We start from the raw sequence: 15,427 nt of genomic DNA on the forward strand, positions 1-15,427 counted from the left end.
GACTGAGATGGTTGGGTCATGGACGGAGGAGGGAGAGTCAATATATGCTGGAATTGAACAAAGAGATGACCGACGGACGTCGGGAGAGAGGATAATAATGATTAATAATTGATCCTTTATCGATCCCCGCGGGGAAATTGTTTCTCTGCAATGGAGCCATCGTGGATGACCCGTGAGCAGAAGGCTGCCGGGGAGCGGTCGGGGTTCGGCGTCTCCGTCGACAACACTTGGACACAAGAGGGGAGCCGGGAATCCCGCCGGGAGCCACGGCTTCCGAAGGCCATCGCTCGACCTCCGGCGCCGCGGAGAGGAAGGTCGTCGGCGTGAAAGAGGGGCGTCCAGAGAGCGGGGTCACATGGAGAAATGGACTCGCCGCGGCGACCCCTGAAGGTACGAGCCCGAAGGAGAGGAAACCAGACGTCAAGAGATGCCCGGAGCCTGGAAAGGCCTGGAAAGGCCTGAGGCGGGTTCTGGATGAACCCGGCGCCCCCGCAGGCGCGCTCGCTATCACCTCCCGTCGCCTGCCCAGCTCGTGATCCAGGAGAACCGTTGGACCTGACCTGAGGCCGCCGATGGGAAACGCCGGATCAGCAGGAACCTGCGGGTTGACGGGAGGTTTATGGGGCGACTGATTCCCGTCCCGTGTGATCTACGTGAGCCGGAGGCCACACGTGACTCCATATTTATCAATAATTACTCAGCAATATCTGTAATTATTTATAGACGCTCGGAGAGCAAAGGATGAACTCAACGACGGCGAGACACGGTTGGACCCGAAAAGACGCCGCGTGAACACAAAGGTTACAAATCATTTCAGAAAATATAAATAGCCGCCCCCCCCCGCGGTGGGGGGACCCCTGTGACGTCAGAGGCGGCCGCTGTGGGCGGGGCCCGGGTCGTGACGTCACCGCCTCAGCCGCGGTCGCTTAAAGCCTCCCGCCGGAGCGGCGCACCGACACACCGGCACGACGGCGGCGGCCCGCAGGCAGCGACCCCCGGGACCCGGACCGACCGATGGAGCGGAGCAGAGCCCCGCCGAGAGCCCCGCCGAGAGCCCCGCCGAGAGCCCCGCGCCGCCGGGACTGAAGCCCCGAGCCGCCCGGTGCCGCCGGCGGGCATCACCGTGAGCGCGTCCCGTGCGCGTCCCCGCGCGCCGCCGTCTCCTCCGTGACCTCCGTTCCCATGCGATTCTTCAGACTCACATTCAAGTGTTTCGTGGATTGTTTCTGAAGGTCGCCGTCCGGTTCCCGGTTCGATCCCGTTTCTTCGCCCGCCTCCGCCGCCCCGCTCGCCTCCCTCCTTTCACGCCGTTTCCGTTCCCCGTTCCGCGACCCGTTTCCCCGGACCTCTCCCCGCGCACCTGCCGCCGCCCGGTACCGACGGGCCGACGGGCCGGTCTGCCCTCCCCCGCCCGGCGACCGCTCCGCCGCCCGCGGGGTAACCGTGACATTACCGGGACGCGACCGGGACTTTACCGTGACATTACCGGGACGCGACCGGGCTTTTTTTTTCCGGTTCGTCGCCGAGGAGAAGCTCAGCTGAACTCTGATCGAAGGCTCGGGTGAGAGGAGAAGCACCGGTCCCGGTCCGGGTCCCGGTCCCGGCCCTGGACCCCCCCATGGAGAAGCAGGCCCTCCCCGCCTCCTCGTGCGCGCTGGTCCTCCTGGAGGAACCCAAGAAGAACCACCTGCTCGCCTCCAACGGCGCCGCCGGCGGGTTCGCACCGGCGACCAACGGGACGTCCGGCGGCGGCGCGTGCGGAGGACCGGACCGGAAGGGCGTCGTGGTGACGGGGGCGGGGCCAGCCTACCCCGAGCGGGAAACATGGACGCGCCAGATGGACTTCATCATGTCCTGCGTGGGATTCGCCGTGGGGCTGGGGAACGTCTGGAGGTTCCCGTACCTGTGCTACAAGAACGGAGGAGGTACGCACACACACACACACACACACACACACACACACACACCCCTACAAACTCTCCCACACACTCACACACACACACACATCTACAATCAGACACACACATGCACAAACAGACACACACACACCTACAGACACTCACACACACAAGCACAAACAGACTTACATAGACACACACACACAGAAACACACACACATACAAAGTCTCTCTCTCACATACGCACACACACACATATGATACAGAGACAGACTCTCTCATACACACACACACACACACACAGTCTCTCTCTCACAGACACACACGCACACATACATACAAAGACACAGACTCTCACACACACACATATGCACAAACAGACACACAAACACACACACACACACACACACACACACACACACACACACACACACACACACACACACACCAGTGTCTGGGACGTCAGGCTGTTTCTATTTACTCATTCAATGCTTGATTGACTTCCCGTCGCCGGGCGAAGCTTCCTCCGTTCCGCCTGTCGGTCCGAGTCACATGTCCACGGTCACCTTTTGTTAGCACGTTAGCACATTAGCCCAGCGGCGTGTTAGCACGTTAGCGTGCGAGCGTCGAAGCCGCTCTCTGGAGGGAGGCCTTTGAAAGTCGGAAGAAACGGACGCAGCCGAAGAAAACGGTGAAAGGAAAGTCGAAGACGACGACGATGACGTCGTCGAAGACGGCGAGGCGATCCTCATCCGGTCCGCGAGGTTCCAGATCCCGATCCGAGGGACTTCCTGCGGAGGAGGACGGCCTCGGCGAAGCATCCGGCCTCGAGGATCGAGCGGTCGGCCTCCGCAAGGGAGAGTGTGGATTTCACTGGAGAAGAAGCAGCTTTCCATTTCTTTCTGGACCAAAGTGTGACAGTAGAGATGGTGAGGACGGAGCCCTCGGGCCTCCAGGGCCTTCTGGAAGGCCGGACGCAGAGCCACCAGAAAACACGCTTTATTTGCCTTATAATTTGGTGTTCGGCTCAAGTTTTCGTTAACATTTCATCCATGAGTCGGCGCGACTTTGAGGGCGAAAGGTTGAAAAATAAAGTCAAATTGAGCGATGCGGAGCGTCAGGGGGCGGAGCTTGGCCGGGGAGGGGGCGGGGCCAGCGGAGAGGTCCGGCCGTTCCCACGGTAGGAGGAGGAGGACGAGATGAAGGTCAGGCCGTTAAATCACAGCAAAGTTCTGGTCGCGCGGCGGGAGAAGAACGGCCGGAGAAGGTCGAGGCGTCGCACCTGATTTACTCCAGGTCGCCGTGGCGACGGAGAAGGACGCCACATTCCCGGGGAAACGAGGCAGAGCTTCGGCTCGTCCTCCTCTTCGCCCGCCAGTGAACCCGGCCGACCCTCACGCTCAGGAAAGACCTGACCTTCTGACAACATCTCCACACCTCCTCGCCCCCTTGCTTCCTCTCCTCCATCCTCCGTCCTCCAGCCTCTCACCGACACGCCATACTGATTTATTATCCTGCAGTCACAGTGTTCCTGCTCCTTGCCAAGGACAAACACACACACACACACTCAGACACACACACACACACACAGTGATTCTCTGCATCACTGATTTACAAACGACTTGCAGCTCTGACATCAGCAGTGTCCCCATGTTAGTGTGTGTGTGTGTGTGTGTTAGTGTGTGTGTGTGTGTGTGTGTGTGTGTGTGTGTGGCAGGGGTCAGTCACTTAAGATATGCAATCAAAAACAAGAAGAAAGTTTCTAAACTTTTTTAAAATTTTGAAATGCTTTTGAAAACAAGTTCCTGCAGCATCACTCTGGTTACCATGGTAACAGAGTGGCTCATTCTGATCTGATCAGCTGATCGGTGTCTTCACACTTCCATGGCGGCGTGTGTGTGTGTGTGTGTGTGTGTGTGTGTGTGTGTGTGTGTGTGTGTGTGTCGGGCTCAGCCCTGAATGGCTGCCAGGTGTGACATCATGGTCATCATCCCTCGCCCCACGTGGACCGCAGATTAACTTCTCTAAGCTTTTAATCCTGTTGCTGGAGCTGGATGCTCCTCTCCCTCCTCTCCCTCCTCCTTGCCTCCTCATCTCCTTATCTCCTGGGATCCTGGTTTCCTTTTCCCATCATCTTCTCATCATCTCACCTCCCCGTCTCCAAGTTTCCTTGAACCCTCGTCTCCTCTTCCCTCGACCCCCCGTTTTCTTATCTCCTCGTCTCCTGGTCCGCCGTGTCCTTGTCTCCTCACGGCGTTGTCCGCTCGTCGCCCGGTCGGGGGTCCGATGCGGGTCCGGGTTTGGTCCGGGTCTGGGTCGGGGTTCCGGTCCGGATCCTTCCGGGTTCACTTGGCAGGATGGACCCGGGTCCCCCTGGGGGAGGGGAGAAGGTTCTGATCCGGCCAGGTTCTCTCCAGGTCCACCTGCCTGGAAGAAGGGACGGATGGATGAAGTCAGCTGACCTCCTGAGAAGATTCCCTCCCAGCAGCAGATATCTGATAGTGAGGTCATGAATGGAAGGGGGCGGGGCCACAGAGCCCACCGCTGCCCGCTGATTGGACGGGCCTTAGACACACCCACCAGGAAGAGAGGGTGCACATGAACACATTACCATCACATGTGTGTGTGTGTGTGTGTGTGTGTGTCTGTGAGCATGTGTGTATTTGAGTGTGTGTGTTTGTATGTGTGTGTGTGTGTGTTTGTGTGTGTGTGTGTGTGTCCGTGAGCATGTGTGTATTTGAGTGTGTGTGTTTGTATATGTGTGTGTGTGTGTGTGTGTCTGCGAGCATGTGTGTATTTGAGTGTGTGTGTGTGTGTGTGTGTGTGTGTGTGTTTGTGTGTGTGTGTGTGTGTGTGTGTGTGTGTGTGTGTGTGTGTGTGTGTGTGTGTGTGCCGTGGGAGCTCTCTGATGGTGACTCACCAAATCCTGGTGTTCTCTTAGCAGCTCCTGAAGCTGGCAGCAGCTCCTCCCGTCAGAAGATGTTCTCCACCAGTTGAAGAGTAACGGTTACAAGACGATATCAAGTGGCAAAGGGCCCCAGGGGTCAGAGGTCATGAGGCCAGGTGTCCCCAAAGCTCTCACCGTGTGTGTCGCCTCCAGGTGTCTTCCTGATCCCGTACCTGCTGGTGGTGTTCGTGGGTGGGATCCCCATCTTCTTCCTGGAGATCGCTCTGGGTCAGTTCATGAAGGCGGGAAGCATCAACGTGTGGAACATCGCTCCGCTCTTTAAAGGTACGTCTGCTGGACGCCTCCTCGCCTCCTCACCTCCTCGCCTCCTTCCCTCCTCGCCTCCTCGCCTCCTTCCCTCCTCGCCTCCTCGCCTCCTCCCCTCCTCACCTCCGCTGCTGGAGCTCAGCAGAGGGAAGCCTCTCAGGTCCAGGACCTCCAGCAGAAGAACGCCCCCGCGGTGTCTGGTCACGTTGTCATGACAACAAGGCAGCCACAGAGGTCGGCCGAACGGGTCCGTCTTCAAACATTTGACTTTCACACGCGCACACTGGGCAAACACACACATACACCTTAGAGGTGAGCGCGCGGGCTTATCGCCGTGACCTTTGACCCCGAGGGGGGTGTTGATAAAGTGTTTCAAAGAGCAGCCGAGGACAAACGCACTGATTTAGTTTACGCAGGTCTTTATCTTCTTCTATATTTATTTGAATTTTATTTTATTTCTCCCATAATTTCATGTTAAAAAGGGAACACAGAAGATTCCAGAAGTAAATAGACTGGAAACAGAAGTCGGACGACACAAAGATCCAGACCTCATGAAGGTCCTGGCTCTGTGTCTGAAGGTCCGGCTGCAGGTGTTTGCAACCCTCTGCGGGCCGAAGCCTGGCGTGACCGGCGCTCCTCGGGGGAACGTGCTGACCTGCACGCCGCCGACGCTTATCAGTGTGTGTTTGATGGGTGGACTGTGACCGCAGTCTGAAGGTCCTCATTCAGACACCAGGAACAAACACGCCGCCCTTCATACCTTCTCAGCCTTCTCTCCGTACCCCGGGGCCACCAATCACACGCTGCGGGAGGCGGGGCTTCACCTTCACCTGGTCACCTGTCAGGACCAGGAAATGGAAAAGATCTTTCAGTGGCGAGATGATTAACAGGTCCCTCATCTGAAGAACCAGACAAACTCAGAGCGGCCACAGCGGGACCGCGCGGAACCCCGGCACGGTTCCGTCCGGCGCCGGACGGGGTTCCGTGTTCTCTGCCGCCCGCACGGGTTCTCACCGGGTTCTCCGTCCTTCCCCCACAGTCCAAGAATCATCAGGGTAATTGAGGACCCCGAATTGTCTGCAGGTGTGAATGAGAGTGTGAATGGTTGGATGATTGACAGCTGTCCGTCCAAGTGAAGCCCCGCCCCTGGCCTCCCTGACAGCTGTGATTGGCTCCAGCCAATAATGGAAGATTGATATTTCAAAGGTTGACTTCAGGGCTTCCCAGAGTACTGGAGGAGAACCTGAGGTTCCAGGGAACCACGAACATCAGAGATGTTCTCCTGTTGAGGACCGAGACGCTCCAAAGACAAAGCAGAGTAAAGAGTATAGAGTACTGACGCAGGACTGAGTACTGACAGAGTACTGCTAGAGGACAGAGTACTGAAAGAGGACAGAGTACTGACTGAGTACACAGTACTGACTGAGTACTGACGGAGTACTGAAAGAGGACAGAGTACTGACAGAGGACTGACAGAGTACTGAAGGAGGACAGAGTACTGACGGAGTACTGAAAGAGGACAGATGGAGTACTGCTAGAGGACAGAGTACTGACTGAGTACAGAGTACTGATGGAGTACTGAAGGAGGACAGAGTACTGACTGAGTATTGACAGAGGACAGATGGAGTACTGCTAGAGGACAGAGTACTGACTGAGTACTGATGGAGGACAGAGTACTGACGGAGTACAGACAGAGTACTGACAGAGTACTGAAGGAGGGCAGAGTTCTGACAGAGGACAGATGCGGTACTGCTAGAGGACAGAGTACTGACTGAGTACAGAGTACTGAAGGAGTACTGCTAGAGGACAGAGTACTGACTGAGTACTGACAGAGAGCTGAAGGAGGGCAGAGTATTGACTGAGTACAGAGTACTGACGGAGTACTGACCGAGTACTGAAAGAGGACAGAGTACTGAAGGAGGACAGAGTACTGAAGGAGTACTGACAGAGTACTGAAGGAGGACAGAGTACTGACAGAGTACTGCTAGAGGACAGAGTACTGACGGAGTACTGACCGAGTACTGAAAGAGGACAGAGTACTGACTGAGTACAGAGTACTGAAGGAGTACTGACAAAGGACAGAGTACTGACGGAGGACTGACAGAGTACTGAAGGAGGACAGAGTACTGACGGAGTACTGACAGAGGACAGATGGAGTACTGCTAGAGGACAGAGTACTGACTGAGTACAGAGTACTGATGGAGTACTGACGGAGTACTGAAGGAGGACAGAGTACTGCCAGAGTATTGAAGGAGGGCAGAGTACTGACTGAGTACTGACAGAGGACAGATGGAGTACTGCTAGAGGACAGAGTACTGACTGAGTATTGACTGAGTACAGAGTACTGACGGAGTACTGACCGAGTACTGAAAGAGGACAGAGTACTGAAGGAGGACAGAGTACTGACTGAGTACAGAGTACTGACGGAGTACTGACAGAGTGCAGATACTCAGTGACCCCCTTGGTTGCCCCCCAGGTCTGGGCTACGCCTCCATGGTGATCGTGTTCTTCTGCAACACTTACTACATCATGGTGCTGGCCTGGGGCTTCTACTACCTGATCCAGTCCTTCCAGGCCGAGCTGCCCTGGTCCACCTGCTCCAACCCCTGGAACTCCCCCAGCTGCAGCCACACCTTCGGCCCGCCCGAGTGTCGCAACGCCAGCTACGCCAACGTGACCGTCAGCGGCAACCTGACCTGCTCCCAGCTGGCCAACGCCCGCTCGCCCGTCATCGAGTTCTGGGAGTGAGTTCCGTTCGCTTCTTCTCACCGCAGGAAGAGAAGCTCTAGAGCTCCTCCTCCCGCAGATCACCGGCCGGGGTTCCCTCAGAACCTCCTGGAAGCGCAGATGGTTTCGGGCAGAGAAACCCCTCTGTAAAAGAGGAATTTTCCAGACTTCTGGGATGCGGAGGCCTTTGGCTCGGCGGCCCGAGACCCGCTGCCTCCTTCATCCAGGGAGATGGAGGTCGCCACGTAGCCGGGCCTCCAGCTCGACGGTCACGCCGTCGGCTCCCGTCAGAGCCGGGCCGGCGAGCCGATGGACCAACGGGCGTCTTTCCGGTCTCCGCAGGAACAAGGTGCTGAACATCTCGTCGGGTCTGGAGGAGATGGGCCAGATGAACTGGGAGCTGACGCTGTGTCTGATGGCCGTCTGGGTCATGGTCTACTTCTGCGTCTGGAAGGGAGTCAAGTCCACCGGCAAGGTGACGCAGAAACACACACTTCACACTTCACCATCTTAGAACCTTCTGGAAGGATCTTTGCACGCCGTCCATCCCAGGGACAGAGAAGGTCATCTAGCACATGGACACCAACACTGCTCATGAGAAGAACAAGATTTAATATTATAACAAGAATAAAATAGGCTTTTTGAAATATTTTTTGACATCATCAGCTTTAGTTAGAAATTGAATCACCTTCAGGTCCTCTGACTGTGAGTGTGTGTGTGTGTGTGTGTGTGTGTGTGTGTGTGTGTGTGTGTGTGTGTGTGTGATCCATGCAGCAGTTGGTCTTACATAACCTGCCTGGGGTCAAAGGTCAGCTCTCAGCTGATCAATTAGTCACAAGAACCTGCTGCTAGTAGTTTCCCTTTGCCTCCAGTCTTTGTGCTAAGCTACGCTAAACCTGCAAACTAGAAGCAGCTAGTGGGACTGTTCCTTTAAAACTATGACCCCCGTGTGTGTGTGTGTGTGTGTGTGTGTGTGTGTGTGTGTGTCTCAGTGGCTCGTGACGATTCACTCATACACACTGGTCACATGGCAGGCTAAGCATCACCATGACTACGGTGAGGGGGGCTAGTGAAGGCTGTGAGGTGGCAAGCTGTGATTGGCTCTCTGAGAGGGGGGGACATCATGACTGCAGTGGGACGTGACTGAGAGACACAGCGAGAAGAACTCCACCTCGCACACACACACACACACACACACACACACACACACACACACACACACACTCTCCCTCTGTTGTGATACGATCAGATTCACATCAATAATATTGATGGTCTCCAGGAGGAACCTGATCCTTCTGTTTGTGTTTCTATTGGATCCATTTAATGAAGGGACGGGGGAACACACGCTGTGTGTGTGTGTGTGTGTGTGTGTGTGTGTGTGTGTGTGTGTGTGTGTGTGTGTGTGTGTGTGTTTGTGAGTCACATTTACATTCAGAAGATCGTTCCATCATTCATGCACATTTCATTCTGGGATTCTGGATGATTTTTAGAGATTTTTACGAATCACTTCCTTGCTGGAATCTCCTTAACCTGAGGTGATCAGATGGACATCAGCGGAGAATAAGAAGCGGACACAAGTCTGTCATGAAAGAGAAAAACCTCTCTCTCTCACACACACACACACACACACACACACACACACACACACACACACACACACACACACACACACACACTGCAGTCAGAGAGGGCGAGCGAGGTAGAGAGAGATTTGAAAAATAAATGAAACCTGTGACGTCAGGAGGTTTGTCTGCACCAGGAAAACCACATTCATTCATTCATTCACTGAACCTGTGACTTCACCCTGTCACACACACCTTGCAGATGCTGCAAGTGTTCACCCTGTCACACACACCTTGCAGATGCTGCAAGTGTTCACCCTGTCACACACACCTTGCAGATGCTGCAAGTGTTCACCCTGTCACACACACACCTGTGCACAGGCCATGGGCTCCATTCAAACCCTGCATCCTTTAGACTTGGAATGATGTCAAATAAATTCTTCCTTGGTTGGAAGTGTATCTGAAAGACACACACACGTGCACACACATACACACACATCCCATATGGTCATTTGACCTACACAACCTGCATAAAAATATAGGATTGATTTAAAACTAAAATATAAATCCAACTTTACTGACTCACTGACATTGGATTCAGTGTGTGTCTGTGTGTGTGTGTGTGTGTGTGTGTGTGTGTGTGTGTGTGTGTGTGAGAGAAATTCAGGGGTCTCTCAGAAAATGATCTCTGCTGTGACATGACTGAAACTTGCCTCCAGCACCCATGATGCTGCTGGCCTCTCACATTCCCCTGTGTGTGTGTGTGTGTGTGTGTGTGTGTGTGTGTGTTGCATCTGATGTTACCCTGGATGTTTCTTCAGATCACATTGATGTTTTCCTTCCTGCTGCCTGCATGTTGTTCCTCTGTGGTTCTCACACATAAGACACCTCCCAGACGTCCTGCAGGAGAACATCGAGAAACAACCAGATGTTTTCAGAGACTTTCAAACCTACAGGTGTTTCCTCTTAACATTCGGGGTCCATTGACATGGTCAATGTGTGTGTGTGTGTGTGTGTGTGTGTGTGTGTGTGTGTACGTGTGCCCCCTTGTGCATTTCAGATCGTGTACTTCACGGCCACGTTCCCCTACGTGGTCCTGATCATCCTGCTGGTGCGAGGAGTCACACTTCCTGGAGCCTACAACGGCATCATGTACTACATCAAACCTGACTGGTCCAAGCTGCAGGAGGCTCAGGTCAGCTGGCAGACACACACTCGTGTGCACGTGTGTGTGTATGTATCTGTGTGTGTGTGTGTGTGTGCGAGTCAAAGTTTGCCTCATCAAAGTGTCGTTTTACCACATCTAAATGAGTGAGACTGTTGCCATGGAGACCAAGGTGGGCTCCAATTGTTCTCGTCCCGTTTTGGACGTTTAACTCACAGGACAGGAAGTTCTACCTGATGTTTGAGGATGTAGTACTGGAAGTACTGGAAGTACTGGAAGTATTACTATAGTACATCGGGTTTGACGATGTAGTGCTGGAAGTGTGAGAAGCAGAAGGTGACGCCGTCCGGTGACCTTTGACCTGCAGGTCTGGATCGACGCCGGCACTCAGATTTTCTTCTCCTACGCAATCGGGCTGGGAGCGCTGACGGCGCTGGGCAGCTACAACCGCTTCAACAACGACTGCTACAAGTATATACACACACACACACACACACACACACATGCGGCAGCAGCACTTGACGGTCTCTGGTGTCCACAGGGACGCCTTCGTCCTCGCCCTCATCAACAGCGGGACCAGTTTCTTCGCCGGCTTCGTGGTCTTCTCCATCCTGGGCTTCATGGCCGAAGACCAGGGCGTGGACATCTCCCAAGTGGCCGAGTCAGGTGACTCCACACTCCACTCTCATTGGTCAGAAACGCGTCTTCGTGAGACGATCTGGCGGGGGGGGGGGGGCAGACGTGGCCAGGATCTCCGCAGAAGAAGAACGTGTTACAGAAGCCGGTCTGTGTCGGCCCTCATCTGGAAAACCACATCCTTCCACAGTGGAAGCATGTGACCCGGCCTCCGTGCACGACGTGGGCTGAGCCGCCGCCGGCGCCCTCTGCCCCCCCGCCGCCCTCCCCCAGCACCGCCGGATCAAAACCCCAGCCACGCACACACACACACACACCAAGGACAAAACAAACCTGACAACTAAAAATCAGCCAGAGTTGTGTTTTTTCCTGACGTCAGTAAACGCCCGGCGGTGCGTTCAAAGGCCGTCGGAATGTTGAGCTCCAGTTAGAAAAGACAGACACACTGAAGGAAAGACTCGGTCAGAGACCTGTCTGAGCTGAATGAAGCCTGTGTGTGTGTGTGTGTGTGTGTGTGTGTATGTGTGTGTGAGTGTGTAACGTGAGCACCGACTGTACATGTATTAATAGCGGCCACATGACGTGACGGCAGGTTATATTTACCTCCCTCTGACCTGCTGCAGCCTCACATCCCGCTCACGTGACCCCGCGGTGAGGAGGATGATGGTGGCGGGGATGAAGATAAGCAGCTGCTAAAGTGCAACAACCAGAACATCCCTATGCACTGTGTGTTCACGTGCACACCATGGGCGTGCACGCCCCGCCCCCCCCTCCTGACCACAGCCTGACTCCCAGACCCTCGGGGCAGGAAATACCCGGAGGGGATTTGAACTAACTCGACGCCTAACTAACTAACTCAACCCTCGGTGATCAATCAGTCGATCGCTTTCTCTGATCGCATTCTTACTATTTCTCTCGTATTGTTTGAAACGCAGTATTTGCTGCGGTATCTGGTGGTTATGGGGTGTGACAGCAGGCGTTGCCATGACGATATGTTTTATCTTAATCTCGCTGTAAAAAGAACAAAAGCAAATCCAATTTAGTCTGACAGGTTTAGTTAAAGGTATTAGTGTGTGTGTGTGTGTGTGAAGCATTAACTGCAGGATTATTTCACCACCACCATGTGACTGTTCTTTGAACAAACTCAGTAAATTCAGGTTGTGATGCTCAGAGGGACGGCTGAGCGCGGCACCCGATTGGACGACAAGCCTGTCAATCAAAGCTGGTCAGCAAGGAATGGCAGAAACACGTCATCAGGATCACAAAACGCTCAGGGACAGGAAAAACACAACATACACTACAACTACTAGTACTACTAATAGTACTACCATAGAAAAATAAAAAATTCAAATGACAAAATCAAAATTTCCAAAACAATGTGTGTGTGTGTGTGTGTATGTGTGTGTCAGGCCCAGGTCTGGCCTTCATCGCCTACCCCAAGGCCGTCAGCCTGATGCCGGTGGCGCCGTTGTGGGCGGCGCTCTTCTTCTTCATGCTGCTGCTGCTCGGACTGGACAGTCAGGTAACACACACACACACACACAGGGGCTGATGAGTGGAGGCTTGATGCGGTGTGTGTGTGCTCCCCCAGTTCGTGGGGGTGGAGGGTTTTGTCACTGGGATCTTGGACCTGTTGCCGGGCCGATACTACCATCGCTGGAGGAGGGAGATCGCCGTGGCGATATGCTGCCTGCTGTGCTTCATCATCGACCTCTCCATGGTGACACAGGTCAGTCGCGCCCTGCAGGCCCTGACACACACCCCGTGACACCGCTGACGGTACGTGTGTGTGTGTGTGTGTGTGTGTATGTGCGCAGGGAGGGATGTACGTCTTTCAGCTGTTTGACTACTACTCAGCCAGCGGCATGACGCTGCTGTGGCAGGCCTTCTGGGAGTGTGTGGTGGTGGCCTGGGTCTACGGTAACACTCTCACACACACACACACACACACACACACACACAGACTGTCTGATGATGATGATGTCACAATGACATCACAGGTGCTGACCGGTTCATGGACGACGTGGCTCGTATGATTGGCTACCGGCCGTTCCCCTGGATGAAGTGGTGCTGGTCCTTCATCACGCCGTGCGTCTGCATAGTAAGGAGACACACACACACACACACACACGTACACACACACAGCTGTGCGTGGCCCTGGCTCATGTGTGTCTCCATGGTAACCTCAGGGCATCTTCCTGTTCCACCTGGTGAACTACCAGCCCCTGAAGTACAACAGTGTGTACGTGTACCCGTGGTGGGGGGAGGTGCTGGGCTGGGGGCTGGCGCTCTCCTCCATGCTCTGCATCCCCGTCAGCCTGCTCTACAAGCTCTTCAGGGCCAAGGGCTCCTTTGCAGAGGTCAGAGGTCATACACACACACACACACACACACACACACACACACACACACACACACCCAGCTCAGCGGTGCCTGTGTGTTGCAGCGCTGGCAGCAGCTGACCAGCCCGGTGTGGGGAGCCCACCACCTGGAGTACATGGCCCCCGACGTCAAGTCCCTGAGCTCCCTGACCCCCGGCTCCGACGACAACAAGGTCATCATCTTCGAGAGCGTCATGTGAGCTCAACCAATCACCCCCCCCCCACTCCCCGCCCCCGCCCCCGCCCCCCCACTACCAGATGGATGCCATCTCCTGCCCGCTGAGGCCCTCTGATTCCAGCGCCACATACAGGACCACACCTGCAGCTCCTCCGCAGCTTCCAGGGGTTCTGCAGGAGGACGAAGGAAGGAGCAGATCAGATGACATCACATCTGGTGTCATCTGATGTGATCCAGTTCCTTCACCAAAGAGTCCAACGGCCAGATGAGTTTCGCCCCTCTATTCTGCAGATCATCTCTGTAAGAACTCAGGGCTCCTCCAGGAACCTCTTCAGGCTCCTCGTGGAACCTCACTGCTCCAGCCGGGGCTCCGGACACCCCTCGGGACCCGGCGGGTCCATTGGTGTGAAACGGGATCCCAGAACTTCTGGGAATGAAGGCCCCATCCCTCGTTCTTCAAAGAGAACGTTTCAAAAGTTCCTGAAGGATCCTGGAGTTCTTACCACCAAGGACAGCTCTTGGGAAGGCCTGGACCTGGAGGGCAATTGGAAATATAGACTTTGAACAGGAACCTCAGAACCCCAGAACCCCAGAACCCCAGAACCCGGGACTCCAAACCCCGGAACCCCAGAACCCTGCAGAGGCAGAGGAGGATGCTGGCTGACCTTCAGGGTGGGACGTTCTCCATGGCGGACCCATGCAGTGGTGCAGTTGTGTCCTGGGGGAATATCTCACACACACACACACACACACACACACACAGCACACACACACACACACACACACACACAGTGGTGACAGAGCTGTGGGCAGGACCCAGAAGGACAGGATGTTGTGGGAGAACCTCCTTTCCTTCTGCCAGGCTCAGGTTCCGTCTCCAGAGTTGAAGGTTTCTCTGTTGTTGGTTCTGCTGGGTTCTTCTGGGCGACCGGAGGTTCGTGAACTCGCCGCGCTGCTGCCAGGAACCAGAGGAGAACCTGAACGCCCCGCGGCGCCGAAGCCCCCGCCGGTTCTCATCGCCGAGCACTTTATCGACCCTTTGATTGTTGATCGGAAGCGATCGCCGTGCAGCTGAAGAGAATACTGTGAATCACCAGCCCCCCCGACCCGGCAGCGTGGTGAGGTCACGACCTCCGGCCCCGGCCCCGCGTGCCCGGACCGGATCGCGCAGATCCAGGATCGGTTCTTCGGACCTCCTGGAGCACAAGTGCCAAAAGAAGCAATACGCGTCTCTCCATACGGAACTCGGACGGGTCGTCGGGCCGCGGCGCCCCCTGGTCACCTGGCAACCGCCGAGGTCGACCCCGGGGCTGTGCACGTGTGCAGGCGTGCACGTGAGGCGGGACCGAGGGGTCGATCGCAGATCTATTTCGCTCAGAAAGACAGGATCTACACTTGACGCCATACGTCCACGTGACCGTTCCCGACCGCCGCTTCCCGTTCGGACGCCACAAACATGGCCGCCGCGGCGCGGGGGGAGGGGGGGGGGAGGGAGGGGGGGGCTGAGAGCAGAACTGGGGTTTAATGTGAAACGGCCAAAACTCTGTGGAACAGCGGTGAGGAGAGGGTTTGCTGCCGTGGCGCAGAGGCTCCTGTGTCTGGAACACAAAGAAAAGGGAACTTTTATTTTACCTTTCTCATTCAAAAGTGCTGAAGTTTCATGGGA

General features: G+C 55.3%; 1 protein-coding gene across 1 annotated transcript; it reads left to right on the forward strand.

The window, feature by feature from the left end:
* Positions 1–957: 957 nt before the first annotated feature.
* Positions 958–14,870, forward strand: slc6a8 (solute carrier family 6 member 8). The gene is made up of 13 exons (XM_086142098.1): positions 958–1,925; positions 4,999–5,130; positions 7,589–7,856; positions 8,182–8,314; positions 10,462–10,596; positions 10,934–11,037; positions 11,108–11,232; positions 12,612–12,724; positions 12,794–12,931; positions 13,020–13,122; positions 13,203–13,303; positions 13,392–13,562; positions 13,649–14,870. Exons 1-13 carry the CDS (start codon positions 1,619–1,621, stop codon positions 13,781–13,783), a joined length of 1,965 nt encoding a protein of 654 aa, XP_085998224.1. The 5' UTR covers positions 958–1,618; the 3' UTR covers positions 13,784–14,870.
* The last annotated feature ends 557 nt before the right edge of the window (positions 14,871–15,427 follow it).

The sequence above is a fragment of the Fistularia commersonii genome, chromosome 34, assembly GCF_037954325.1.
Source record: "Fistularia commersonii isolate RoL2024-O1a breed Wild chromosome 34, RoL_Fcom_v1.0, whole genome shotgun sequence".
NCBI lineage: Eukaryota > Metazoa > Chordata > Actinopteri > Syngnathiformes > Fistulariidae > Fistularia > Fistularia commersonii.